The sequence below is a fragment of the Stigmatopora argus genome, chromosome 17, assembly GCF_051989625.1.
Source record: "Stigmatopora argus isolate UIUO_Sarg chromosome 17, RoL_Sarg_1.0, whole genome shotgun sequence".
NCBI lineage: Eukaryota > Metazoa > Chordata > Actinopteri > Syngnathiformes > Syngnathidae > Stigmatopora > Stigmatopora argus.
The window spans coordinates 6,031,546-6,046,199 of record NC_135403.1 but is presented as its reverse complement, the minus strand read 5'-3'; the positions used below and the strand labels follow the sequence as shown (position 1 = coordinate 6,046,199).

The 14,654-nt window shown below is 39.4% G+C and overlaps 2 protein-coding genes and 1 long non-coding RNA gene across 14 annotated transcripts in view; 2 read left to right on the top strand and 1 right to left on the bottom strand.

The window, feature by feature from the left end:
* Positions 1–6,999, top strand: part of sema5a (sema domain, seven thrombospondin repeats (type 1 and type 1-like), transmembrane domain (TM) and short cytoplasmic domain, (semaphorin) 5A) — a 121,044-nt gene extending 114,045 nt beyond the window's left edge. For 2 of the 3 annotated variants that reach the window (XM_077624664.1, XM_077624665.1), the window contains 2 exons: positions 741–952; positions 6,088–6,999. In XM_077624664.1, the coding sequence (XP_077480790.1) occupies positions 741–952; positions 6,088–6,207 (332 nt within the window). In that variant the 3' untranslated portion in view covers positions 6,208–6,999. Of the gene's footprint in view, positions 1–740; positions 953–3,498; positions 3,860–6,087 lie in introns of all 3 variants that reach the window. The other variant, XR_013305940.1, reaches the window with a different exon arrangement.
* Positions 7,000–7,908: 909 nt separating this feature from the next.
* Positions 7,909–14,433, top strand: LOC144091669 (uncharacterized). Its single transcript, XR_013305810.1, has 3 exons — positions 7,909–12,341; positions 13,669–13,804; positions 14,339–14,433. It is a non-coding gene; the product is annotated as an uncharacterized LOC144091669 (long non-coding RNA).
* mtrr (5-methyltetrahydrofolate-homocysteine methyltransferase reductase) overlaps positions 14,424–14,654 on the bottom strand; it is a 57,282-nt gene continuing 57,051 nt past the window's right edge. For all 10 annotated transcript variants that reach the window (XR_013305800.1, XR_013305805.1, XR_013305802.1 and 7 more), the window contains one exon: positions 14,424–14,621. The gene's annotated coding sequence lies outside the window, so the exon portion shown is untranslated. The remainder of the gene's footprint in view (positions 14,622–14,654) is intronic.

The following is a 14,654-nucleotide window of genomic DNA, read 5'->3' as shown; positions in this document are numbered from 1 at the left end:
CTTAAAATGTGTGATAAAATAATACTCACATTGGAAACAAATTTGTGTGCGGTCGATTGGTCGCCGGTCTTTTGGTCGCGGTCTTTTGGTCGCCCGTTGTCGCGGTTGGGGCGACCAAAAGACCGCGACCAAAAGACCGGCGACAAAACAAGTTAAAACAACACGGTCTACGCATCAATAAAAGCCAACAATGGCCATGAGCAGTTTCACTGAGCCGATGTGTGAGTGTATAAGAGTTTGTATGTACATGCGTTGTCCCTTTAAGAAGCTACGTCAGTCAGGGTCTTAACAAGTTCTCCAACAAAAAACTAAAAGTCTGGGAAATTTTGAGCTTTTCTTTAGCCTAATAATTACTAGGGCATTAAGTATGACTAAATAGTAATTCGCAGTTTGTTTTTAGGGAATTTGAGCAACGATTTAAATGGTAATTATCACTTACCTTCCGGGCGACCAAAAGATCGGCGACCAAAAGACTGGCGACCAATCAACCGTGTACCAACAAATTTACAACATTAACAAGCCTAAAATTGGCCCAAATGGCTGCTTCTAAACCCAAATACTCCACTTTGTTTTATAATAGGCTCTTCTGTTGCAATTTTTTAAAATTCCGTCCCCCATTCTAAAAACACAAGGTTGCTGTAAGACTTTAAATTTTACTCAAGTGAGTGTGAATGATCGTTTACCTTTGTAATTCTGCACAGCTTCATCTCACCAACCTTCTCCTTCCTTCTTCCTTTCAGATTTCAACCTCTTTCATATGATTGCCGTGGGGCTCAGCAGCTCCATCCTGGGGTGTCTGGTCACCCTGATTGTGTACTCGTACTGCCACCACTACCAGCAGCAGGCGCACGATGCCACTGTCATTCACCCTATCTCGGCGGCGCCACTCAACACCAGCATCACCAACCACATCAACAAACTGGACAAATATGACACGGTGGAAGCCATTAAGGTCAGATCTCAATATTTTATGAGTATTTTCTGTGAGGAAATGCACTTTGAGCTTGCATGACTGATAGTCACAATATCTCCTGCAGAGCGCTGACACCCTCTAGATTTGTAACAGATCGACAGGTGTGGCGTGCATTTCTCTTTATGTGATCCTCAATGTGTGTCTCTTCTACATTGGTGTCAAAATTCTGCTTTCTCAAACTGCCTTGGAAATCTTCTGCTTATGACAGCTTATGTGTAATGTGTCTGTGTAGTACCACTCGATCCTTCAACAGAGAATCTATCAACATAGTCGTGGCAAGATTTAGCCTTGGCCTGCCGCGCTTGTTCATTGGACGACGTCCTCTTATATGTAGCATATTTAAGAAGAACATTGACAAGCATTGCAATGGAATTTACCACATTAACACCAATCAATTCAGGTCATTTTGGGACAAAGATGAGCTGAGGTAGAGAATAAACAAAATTAGCATTCTACTGCGGTGGAAGCAGGTTAATATTTAAATTAGTAATTAGGAGTTTTATTTGGATTACCTCTAATATCCATTATTTTTTAGACAACCCACAGGGGTCTGAAGTTCTCACTTGCTTTGTTCTTCTTCACTAATTAATGTTATTTGTGGATAGATCAGAATGAAATTTGGTGTTTCCTAAGGATGTAGATGCACTGATCCTCAAGGCCAGATTTTTTTTAAATCTTTGACTAACTGAGGTTAGTCATGGTCAGATCAGAATGGAATTTGGTAGGTATATTATAGGGATTTGTATACATAGAAAGTAGCTCTTAACCTTGCTAATTTATGCAAAAGAATTGTAAGATCGTTTGACCTTATCCTTCTAAGAATTAGTTTGATATAACCCATTTTCTAAGCTCCTTTCTAAGGTGCTTAATGTAGTAGAAGTTGTTCCCAAAGTTGGAAACATTGTCTTAGTGAGTTATGTATCCTCTGCGGTCCCCCGCCTTTGGCCCAGAGACAGCTGGGATTGGCTCCAGCACCCCCCGTGACCTTAATGAGGATAAAGCGGTTCAGAAAATGAGATGAGATGAGTTATGTATCCTATTTCCATCTAGTTTCTAGCAGAATCACATATGCTCCCGTGCCTTTATCCTTCTCTTGAATGTGTTATCTTGCTGTGTTTTGGATTTGACATAATGGCCTAAAGCAGGGGTAGGGAACCTACGGCTCTAGAGCCATACGTGGCTCTTTCCATGGGTGCATATGGCTCTCCACTAACCTGTGAGGTAAAATATGTTAATCCCTAGTGAGAGGGCTAAATCCCGAACGCAACAATAGGAGCGTCACGTCGACACTGGCGTTGAGACGAGCTTTAGCACCACTTTAATCATAATTTAGTTTTTATTACTCTTCTGCATGCATCATCTCATTTATACTGATTAATTAGCAACAGCATAAAAATGTTGTCAAAAGAATTCAAAGACTTTTTGTGATTAAAAAGTGGTGAAATGACAGGGAAAAAAAGAATCACATTTTCATAAATTTTTACTTTTAAATTTTGAGAATTGCTCTTTAGAAATAACATTAGAAAACAAAAATTGTTTATGGCTCTGTCTTTCAAAAGGGTTCCTGACCCCTGGCCTAAAGAATGTGAAATTATTACACAATGTGCATTTGATGAACTAAAAAAAGTGAATGCCCAAGAGCTCACTTTTGCAGAACAGATCCTTTTGGCTCAGCACAAATTTGTCCCAAGTGTAATTTCATCAAAGCATGAAGGTGTCATGAGTGTTCATCCGTCATGCAATTAGAGTCAGGAGCATAATTTGCTCTGTTCATTTGCAGACGAGGCGGATGTTAATACAGACAGCCCACATGATGAACAAAAATGAAATAAATAAATGCATTAAATTCACAGAAAATGAACACTATTTTTCACCTCTGGCGTATCGTGCTTGTCTTCCCTTAAATGGGCTCAATTATCACCTAGACACATGTGTCAAAGTAGCGGCCCGGGGGCCAAATTTGGCCCGCCGCATCATTTTGTGTGGCCCAAGAAAGTAACTCATGAGTGCTGACTTTCTGTTTTAGGGTCAAATTAAAATGAAGAGTATAGATGTATATTAAATTTCCTGATTTTCCCCGTTTTGAATCAATAATTGTAATGTTTTAATCAATTTTTTAATCAATTTTTTCTGCGTTTTTAGTTGAAAAATCATTGTGTAAAATATCTAAAAAATATATATAAAAAAAGCTAAAATAAACATTGTTTTCAATCTATAAAAAACTGAATATTCAGGGATTTTAATCCTGTTCTTTTAATCCATTTATAAAAATTAAAAAAAATCTAAATATTATATCTAAAATGGTCCTGCCCACATGAGATCTAGTCACCATGAATGTGGCCCGCCAACCAAACTGGGTTTGACACCCCTGACCTATACAAAGGCGGAAGTGTTTTTTGAATGGTGGATGTTAGTTCACGATCGTTAATATCCAGGACGAAAGGAGACACTGCATAAAAGATATTTGGTAAAGTAAATAATAATTCAGCAAAAGGTTTGGTGTTGTCTACTTCCTCTGATTGCAGCCAGACGTTTCGGTTCTCTTGCCCTTGGACGAGCCCGCCATGCACCAGCCTGTCTCCGCTAACATGGGGGTGTCTATGCGGGGACTGGAGCTATTCTACTAACCACTGACCTCGCTACAACATCCGACCTTTAGAACCCCCACCCCCTATCCCATCCTCCCTATTTACCAACAAATTCTCTGACCAAAACCGAAACCACTACTTCCTTCCTCTTCACCCCAACTGTGCCCCCTCCACCGTATGTGGCAGATTGGAATCGGAGTACAAACTCTAGTTCATCTTACCCCATACTCAGATCCCTACTCACTCTCCACCTGAGCATCATGAAGGACTCTCACTCTTCTGCTACCCTTCACAGCTTGTGAGATTATATTTCTCTTTGTGATTATCCCCACTTGCATGTTTTCTTTCACGTTTGTCTCTTATTTTTTTTGTCCTAGCATGACACATTTTTGGAAATGTTCCTCTAGTCATCACTAATGCCAGCACCCCCTCAAAGCAATATTTGAACCATAATTAGCTAAATTAAATGTACAATTGTATTGCAAATGTCCCATATTTAGAGAGATTATCAAGAGTCTGCACAATCCAGTTCAAATGCCAGGCTTTTGTGCAATAAGAAAATGAGATTAGCATTACATATTGCACAAATTTGATTGTTTTTTGGTCATCTTAAATTTATTTTGTGATTTAACCTTAATTTTACCTTGGTGAACTTTTGTTTCTTTGGTCAGCAATTCGTAGAAAAGTTTACAAGAACATCAGAGATATATTTTTAATGACTCCAAATGACTTTAGATAGGGACAGGTAAGTGTAGACTTCCTTTTTAAATTGAAATGTAAATTCATTCCAATTGCTGTGATCACATTATTTCATCTTGAAAATATGTTATTTAATATTTGTTAAGTAAGCAATGTGAAGTTATGAATCAAATTAATGTTGTTAAAGTTTTATCACAAAAACCAGGCATGGCCAATTGTAATATACAGTAGTTGTACTGCATTGTACTTGTTTCAGTACCTTGCAAATTACTCTTGTGTTATTTTATTTGATCCAATTAGACATTGATTTCTTAGCACTAAACGCTTTTTTTCCATTTCTTACGACATAGACTTTAATGTTCAATCATCAGTCACACAGTACATTCAGTAACACAATCATATCGTTTACATGGTGCTTTTTCCAGCACAGGATTGTGAAGGGTTGATGTTTAGCAATTTTCATTGCGTCTATGCATCTAAACTCAGTTGCTCATCTTATTGGCACCTGAGCACAGCTGTAAAGGAGAGACAAAGGAGCATCTTGTAGTATTTATGGCTTTTGTTGGGTAACTGAGGACAGTAATATGTTGACTCAATTCCTTTGTGTACAAATTACACAATGGGAATGAAGCCAAATATACTAGGGTTTGCTTTTTTGGGGGGGAGAGTTGCTTAGTCCCCTCGTTCCCTATCAATGTCGACAGTATATCTGCAGTATATGCAACATCATCAAGTATTCAATTACACAGTCTCTCAGCACACATTGCACCACAAAGAATGAACACATCCAAGTCATCAAAATGCTGATGCTGTGCTTAACTCCAAAGCTAAATCCATGGTTACATACAGTAGGTCACAAATGGCTCTTCCTTCCTGCTAAAATGTATAAATTTGCTCATATGAGAAGGCCAATTGAACTGGCTGATTCTGGTTGTTAGAGGTGACAAGAGACCAATGCATAGTAAATAATCAAACTGCTTGGTGGCCTTGCTTTCTTTTCAACTCCGTTCCCAATCCACAGACATTGATTTTTATTTATGTTATTTTTATTAATGGATGTTTCATTTCATACCTTTTCAGTTTGCTTGAATTTTTTGGGCCGCACTGAAAAGAAAAATGTAATAAAGGGGTTGGAATATACATAGAGGTGTATAAAGGGGATTAAATACAGTTTTAGAAGGGGGAGACATGATAGTAGAAGTCGCAATTTTACAGGATGAAAGTTGACTAACAATGACGATAATTTTAGGGAGAAATTAAAACAATACAAGTAAATTTAGACAATAACGAGAGTCTAATGAGAAAACCTTTTCATTTACCAGAAAGAAATAGGAATATTTACCACAAAAATAAGTTTTTCAAGGTATGAATTCTTGAGGAAAAGAAATAGAAAAACGTAGAATAAAATACTATTCCTAATAAAGAAATGATACTTTTGAGATTCTAAATACCAATACAACAACAAAGACAATTCTATAACTGGCACAAAGTTGCAAAATGTCTTTTTTTTTAATTATACAGTACACGTGACATAAAAATTAGGATGCAGATAAAAAAAAACCTATAATGATACAAAAAGGCAAGATTTTTTTGTATTTACAATAAATGTTGCAATTGAACAGCTGTATTTTCTAACTGAGTTCTAATATTACTAGAATAAAGTTCGAATATTACATACCAAAGGTTATGATAGATATTTTTATAATATTTTAGTCTTTTCAGTACAGCCCTTGGTAATAGCTTCCCATCTCTGTGCAGAATAATTATATAATCACTACAAGGCAAATCATAGCAAAGTGATTCATTCCTTTGTATTTCTTCCTGCAGGCCTTCAACAAAAACAATCTGATTCTGGAAGAACGACAAAAGTACTTCAACCCTCAACTTACCGGGAAGACCTACACCAACGCATACTTCACCGACCTCAACACCTACGATGACTATTAAACAGGAAGATGCCGAATTCCTGTCCTCCCAACGTGACTGAATGGTTTGTGTTTTGTGTAATGAAATTTGTAACACTACGCGTTTGGGCTGCTCCGTCCACCCTGAGACTCTGGCAGCGAAACCGCAAAGGCGTCGTCATGCCAACAGGGGAGCGGCCCCCTCTCAGGTGCCTTGCGGTACGCAACAAAATGAACGACTCTGACAAACACGTAAGGGGAATCTCGATTAACTTTTCTGTGACTCCATATGAACAGTGCCGCATTTATAATGAGGCGCTCCAAATCTGCTTTGCATGCCACATCTGACGTATTTCAGTTTGCATGACAGCATTCCATTTGTTTTAGTCGGTTTCCTTTTACGATGACTCGTAAAAAAAATCACATTGTAGAAATTGGAAGAGTAAAATTGTTTTTTTTCTTTTTACATTCGTCAAAAGAATCCTTTTCTTTGTGTTTTCCGAAAAGTAATTGACAGTATTGACGTCAACCTGCATTGATTCCAGTGACAGTACTTTTTGTATTTTTTGTAAAAAATAAAATGTGGGGAGGGGAATATAGAAGACATGCTATTTTTTTTCGTTAGTCTTTGTATTTGTGCGAGCAGAATGTTCATAACTGTACAGATGCAGTGTAGCAAACTATCTTTGGAGAGCTCATGTATACTGAAAGATGAAGTTCAGTCGTAAAAGACATTCTAATTCATAACCAGATATAGCTTTTTGGGTGGTTCAGTTGCAAATAACTCTTTTTGCCTGTCTTGCTGTGCATAAATTAAAAGCTGCTTCGTACACTATTTCTTGGAATATTGCTTGTTTGGCCATGCAGCACAAAAACAGTCTGATATAGTGTTTCTCTCATCTCACTCATCTTCTCCCGCTTTATCCAAAGTCAGGTCGCAGGGGCAGCAGCTTCAGCAGGGAGGCCCAGACTTCCCTCTCCCCAGCCACTTCGTCCAGCTCTTCCGGGAGTATCCATAGACGTTCCCGGGCCAGTAGGGAGACATAGTGTCCAAGGTTGGCCACGTTGCCTCCTCCCGGTGGGACGTGGCCGGAACGCCTCCCGAGGGAGGCGTCCAGGGGGCATCCTGATCAGATGCCCGAGCCAACTCATCTGGCTCCTCTCTACTCCGAGCGCCTCCCTGATGACCGAGCTTCTCACCTTATCTCTAAGAGAGAATCGAGACATCCTGCGGAGGAAACTCATTTCAGCCGCTTGTATCCGGGATCTCGTTCTTTTGGTCATGACCCACAGGTATAGATGAGGGTAGGAACATAGATCGACCGGTAAATTGGCTCAGTTTCTTCTTCACCACGACAGACCGGTGCAGAGTCCGCATCACTGCAAATGTCGCACTGATACGCGTGTCGATCTCCCTTTCCATTCTTCCTTCAATCGTGAACAAGAACCCAAGGTACTTAAACTCCTCCACCTGGGGAAGGACCTGCTCCCTGACCTAGAGAGGGCATGCCACCTTTTTCCAACTGAGGACCATGGTCTCAGATTTGGAGGTGCTGGTTCTCATCCCGACCGCTTCATACTCGGTTGCGAATCGGTCCAGTGATGGTTGGAGATCACGGCTTGATGAAGCCAACAGAACCACATCATCTGCAAAAACCAGGGATCCAATACTGAGGCCACCAAACCGGACCCCCTCAATGCCACGGCAGCCCCCAGATATTGTCCATAAAAGTGATGGACAGAATCGGTGACATAGGGCAGCCCTGGCGGAGTCCAACCCCCACTGAAAACGGATCTGACTGCTGGCTACGGGAACCAGACTCTGACACCGGTCATAAAGGGACCGGACCCCACGTAACAGGGGTTCCGGAACCCCCTACTCGTGGAGTATGCTCCACAAGACTCCCCGGGGCACACGGTCGAACAAAGCACATGTAGACTGGTTGGGCGAACTCTCATCCACCCCCAGGGCCTTGCCACTGAGGAACTAAGGAGTCCAATGGGCCAAAATGGCCCAATGGGACTCCTTTCTCAGCCTGACGGCATCCCTTATCGCCAGTGTCCACCAGCGCGTTCTGGGATTGCCGCCATGACAGGCACCTTGCGGCCGCAGCTCCGGTCTATATTTTATCAGGAGGTTCTTATTTAATCTGATATAATAATTCCAACAGTTGTACAGTAATCCTTCGAATATCACAGTTAATGTAGACCAGACATGGCCGCGATAATCGAAAAATCACAAAGTAGTTTTTTTTCCTTCAGTGCCGAGTCCTAGTAGAGAGCGATAAGTGAAGACGCGATAATCGAGGGGTTATGGTACCTTTAACCATCTAATGGTAGAGCATTTGAACTTGCAACGCGTACTTTCAGTGATAAGGATTTAAATTAATATTTGTTTCGGAGGTTACCTCGTCAAAGAGTTCAATATATATGTTCAGTGCCTCCCTTTAATCAACACCTACGCCTGGGCTGTAAATATTATTTGTATGTGGTCATAATAGTGCAGTCAAGATGCTAAGGACACAGCCATGTTTAAGTATGATAGTTAGTATAATCAAATATTTTATTTCAGGTGTTTATATCAATTTGCTACATTCATTTTTGTTCCTTATCGCTAAATAAAATAGCCACCAAACTTACACGATAACAATTTTTTGGGAAGTCTTGTGCGGGTGCTGCGCTGACAAATCATAGTGTTGGAAGAATACCTGAAGGATATAAATGGGATAGGGCGTCAGGGAGGGGGGCATTTGTGAGGTCGAAATCCTAATACATATGATGGTGCGTAATACCACACACTGTGATGTTTTCCCATCAACCTTCAACCTGATGTCCCATCTATGTGCAGAGGGTAATGGGAAGGGTGTCATTAATCACACTGCTCTTTGGCTTGCTATTGGTGTTGGGCATTAGGGGAAGGTGGGGCTGCTGATCCAGCCCAATGTACAACCTATCTCTGTCCGACTCCACCGAATCAATCTCCTCTTTACCTTGACTTCATTGTGAGAAAGCAATACAGGTGCCAGTCAGTGTGAGTTGGGGCTTTTCTATTAGTGTTACTTCACTTAATGAAATTTTCTACTCTTACTTCCACACTGACACATTGATGAATCATGATTAAGTGTTTTTTTTTTACAAAAATCCCTGTCGTTTTTGGGTTGTTTTTTGCATCTTTCAACATATTTACAAACAGCCTACACATGACTTTTTCAAGCAAACACCTTTGGGACCAGTAAAGATGACCATTAAAGGTCAGATGAAAAGATGTCATAGCTCTTTCTTAACAGGTTTTCAGGTAGCGGCATTTACCTAATTGTTATGCATTGCCTTCAGCAGCATTGATTTATGTTAGTTAACATCCTGTTTTATTTTTGGGGGTCCCCCGGTAGCTCTGTGCACCTTGTCAGTCTTGTTTTCGCTTCCCTAATCACTTTTGTCACACAATTCCACTCTTGTTCATTGTATCGCGCCAGGGCATCATTATTGTTCGAGGAGCTGTAGGTTGCCATGTCACATTAAGTACATATTGAGTTTTGCCATGTTTTTTTTGTTTTCCGTTGCTTTTAAAGGTCTACTGTGGGCATGATTAGGAGAAACAGACATTTAAGGTTAGAAGTGAAAACCAAACATGAAAAATGCATATTCAGGCACACATGCTACCTGTCATGTTCTGTTGGGGTTTGGTGGTTGGGTGTGTTTTTACCTGTGTGTCCTGTCTGCATGAATGTCCACGAGTCACCCGCTGTGTCTCTTCTGGCTCCCCTTCCCTTGTGTGATCTGTCGGGTGTGCGATTATTTTCTGTTGTTATTTTGCAGTTGTTTCACCATTAAACTTTACGTTTTGGCACCAGCACTTTCCCTGTTTCCCTGTCCCTGGGTCCCACTCTGCTCCCCAACCGAGGCATTCATAACACTACATATGAATGTAATTATGCTATTATATTTACCATTGGACACCATGTGATGTGGGGAGGTCTTGTTAGATGAAGTAAAAGAATAAGATAAATCGCATAGTGAGAGATGGGTAGGGGATATGAAATGCCATCAATGTGAGCTGGGGAACTCGGTACAATGGTACCTCTATTTACGAATGTCTCTATATGTGAAATTTTGAGGAAAATCCTCAAAAAACACAAGATCTGAAATATTCAAACAGCCTCTTGTTTTCCGGAATCACGGCTAATCAACTCCGGCCAATGGTAAGTCTCTGATTTGTGTCCCTACGACTGTCACCCGTTACAGAGTTCTAACATGTTGTTTCTGAATGCAGCTTTATTCATTGCTTTTCATTATAGGCCCAAGGAGGTGATGGTGCAAGTGAAAAGAAAAAGCACGCCATTGTCAAAATACAGTAGTGTGCCGTCAGGGCCTTCAAGCCCTTCTCTGCTGGCCTAAGAAATATCTGAATCATATATTATATTTTGTCCATCAATACTCATGAAATAATTCCAAATTGTCTGATAGCTGCCTTTCATTGCTTTCCCGCTGGTTGCACTGCTTCCAGATGTGTGTTTTCATATTGAAGCATTTAACCAATCACATTTCAGCCATTATTTGTTGCCAGGGACAGAAATCTGCCTCAAGGCCTTCACAATCAGTTCTGCAGGCTCTGCTGCATTAAACAAGCGTCGATAAGACTGTTGCTTTAACCAATCAGAATTCGATTTTGTGACACCAAGGCCTCGCAGGCGTATATATTTGTGGTCAAGACTTTCCAATTATGACAAAGTTAAGTATGTCTACTTCATGGTGTAGAGGTCCGCTCACCTGCCTGCCATGTGGGCAGACAAGGTTCAAATCCCAGTTGGTAATCATTTTTCCCTTAAATAAAAACAACCCTGTGTAGTCAAGACTTTCCAATAATGACAAAGTAATTTGTTGCCACTTCATGGCATAGAAGTTTGTTCACCTGACTGCCATGTGGGCAGCTGGGGTTCATATCCTGGTTGGGAAACATTTTCCCTTAGTTGTTTCTATATATTTGTAGTCAAGACCTTCCAATAATGACAAAGTAAAGTGTGGCCAATTTGTGGTGTAGTGGTTCACTTACCTGACTGCCATGTGGGAGGCTGGGGTTCAAATCCCAGTTGGGAAATATTTTCCCTTAGTTGTTTCTATATATTTGTAGTCAGGACCTTCCAATAATGACAAAGTGAAGTGTGGCCAATTTGTGGTGTAGTGGTTCACTTACCTGATTGCCATGTGGGAGGCTGGGGTTCAAATCCCAGTTGGGAAACATTTTCCCTTAGTTGTTTCTATATATTTGTAGTCAAGACCTTCCAATAATGACAAAGTAAAATGTGGACAATTTGTGGCGTAGAGGTTTGTTCACCTGACTGCCATGTGGGAGGCTGGGGTTCAAATCCCAGTTGGGAAACCTTTTCCTTTAGTTGTTTCTATATATTTGTAGTCAGGACCTTCCAATAATGACAAAGTAAAGTGTGGCCAATTTGTGGTGTAGTGGTAATGGGTAATCCTTTTTTCAATTAAATAAAGACTTAGTCATTTTTTTTAGCAAAAAAATTACCCCCCCCCCCCCCCCCCCGCCCGGTTGTAATGTCTGAAAAGCTCCAGTATTTGTATTTAATCATTAAATGCTGCTAGGAAGTGGATTTTACCCCATTTTTGTGCATTGATTTATTGAATATTTTTTATGTGTCGCAGCTGTAGCTGCAGTCGAGGTTTTATAGCCATAAAATAGTTTTTGAGGGTTGGATTGATTCGCTGAAGGCGCTACGAGAAAATGCACGGACCGCCACTGCTATATAGTGATTTTCTGTGTCTGGTTGTTTGTTGTTGCGTGCATAGACTCAGCGCTGAACGTCTAAAAAAACCATGGAACTCATCCTTCACTCTACTGACCTCACTTCAACTACTTATTTATTCGTTTCTTATTTATTGATTATTTGTCTGTTGTTATTTGTGCTCTATGTGGTGAAAGCTTTAAATCTCATTATACATGTATAATGACAATAAAAGCATTCAATCCAATTAAATTCAATACTGTTTTATAGCATCAAGACCACAAAAATTCTACGTCATCTTCAAAACAGACATTGAGTTGGGAGGACAAAGCACCTCTTGGTGACGCAGATGACTTAATTAAGCCCATGCGCAGTGACCGGTCCTTTTGGAACGCCTTTCACACGCTGACGGTCCGACAAGCACACCAACGAGGTAAGGAGTAGAGCAATTTACTGGCCTAAATGCGTTTTTATCACGCTATCGGGAATTTTTTCAGCAATCAATTGAGCCCAAAACGCCAACAAATCTCTTAGTTTAATGCCAGGTTTAACACACCGTCGACAATTTAAATTTGGGCTTTTCCCCACCGGCTGTGTGCCGAATGTTACTAGTTAGCATTAGCGTTAGCGTCACGATTTGACTTAAAAAGTATGTTGTCCGTTTTCTCTCCATTATTGAGTCGTGTACCAAGACTTTAAATTTAATCAAACAACGCCGAGACATCAACCGACAGTTTGCTGGGTAAATGCTCACTCTAGAATGACATCCAGAGGCATGGCTGTTGTGTTTTGTGTAATGATAGTTTTCTTTGCGAGTGCTAAACACCCGTTGTTCTGTTTTTACAAAAAAAATCACTTATACAAAACTGTTACGCCAACTTTTTCCCTAGCTGTTAACGTCAGTCTGTATATTTAATCGCCGTATACAAAACTATTAAGCCAACTTTCCCCTAACTCACTGGTGTCAAAGCGGCGGCCCGGGGGCCAAATCTGGCCCGAGAAAGTAAATCATGAGTGCCGACTTTCTGTTAGGATCAAATTCAAATGAAGATTATACATGTATATTATATTTCCTCATTTTCCCCTTTTTCAATAATTTTTTTTTTTTTAATCCATTTTTTTCCTTTTTGTGTTTTTAGTTCAAAAAGCATTTAGTAAAATCTAAACATAAATATATTTTAAAAATTCTGTTTTCCACTCTAATATTGAAGATATTCCCAAAAATATTTTGTTTCCTTTTGAAATGAAAAATACATTATTATAAGATTTTCCCTCATGAAGAAAAAAGCTTAAACAAACATTTTTTTAGATCTATAAAAACTGAATATTTAGGGCTTTTGATGCAGTTTTTTTAATCCAATTTAAATAGAAAAAAATATCAAAATATTTCAAAAATGGTCCGGCCCACGTGAAATCGAGTTGACGATATTGCGACCCGCGAACCAACCCGAGTTTGACACCCTTGTCCTAGCTGTTAACGTATAGTAACGTCTGTATATTGAATCGCCTTGTCTGGAAAAGGAAAAATAGCACTTGGCACTCGCTAACAAATTTTCATTCTTTATCTTGATCGTTTATTAAATTTCTTGTAAGATTTCTCTATCCCGTAATTGTTTGGCAAACCCCAAATACCTTGGTTAAATCAAGTTTTCCCTGTTTAGCATCAAGATAAAACTACTTCCCAAAAAAAACAACTACGCCTATCTGTTGAATCTCCAGGCTCTATATATGTTAACTTTTGCTTTTTTTGCATGCAACAGGCCTGAGAGATCTTCCTCGCAGGTTGCCCACTTGAAGATGTCTCTCTTGCATCATATGGTGTCTCTGTACTTCTGAAAATCCAAATTAAATAAAAGCCTAAATCATCATGGTGGTGTTTCACTGCCCATTCATCAGGTAAGGATTTCATTTAATGTCGGAGCAGGAATTCTAAGTGTTTATTCCCCCAAATTTTATTTCTATTTTTTTCTTCTAAGTGTTTATTCCCCCAGATTTTATTTCCTAAGTGTATTTTTCTAATTTTATAAGTTTATTCCCCCAGATTTTTCTTAATTTTACCATTTTCTTCCAAGTGTCTATTTCCCCAGATTTTAATTTCCAATGTTATTTTCTGAGTGTTTATTCCCCCAGATTTTAATTTCCAAGTGTTTATCCCCCTCAGTTTTTTCTTCCTAATTTTATTTTCTGAGTGTTTATTCCCCCAGATTTTATTACTATTTTTTTCTTCCTAATTTTATTTTCAGAGTGTCTAGTCCCCCAGATTTTTTTTCCAAAGTGTTTATTTTTCTAATTTTATAAATTTTAATTTCTAAGTGTTTATTCCCCAGATTTTATTTCTAATATTTTCTTCTAAATGTTTACTCCCCTATTTTTCTTCCACACCATGTTTTTTTTTTTGTTTATCTATAACCATGTTGTCTTCATCTGCAGGTGGAGAAAAGACTGGCCAAACCAATCAACACTTCAATATGATGGCAAGAGTTAAAATGTTTTCCTGTTAATAAAAAGACATATATACTTTGCAAGATCTTTTATTTTGAAAGAGTTTGGAGATAAGTTCTGGCATAACACCCATATATACTTTAGAAGAGCTTTTATTTTGAAAAACTTCATAGATTGGTTCGCCCAGGCCCTCCAGCATTTTGAAAAATCAGGTTTGCCTTCATCCATTTTCAAATGGACAAAGACACTCCCCTTGGCACCAGGTGGATTTCTGAAAATAAAAAAAGGGGTCAATACACAAAGT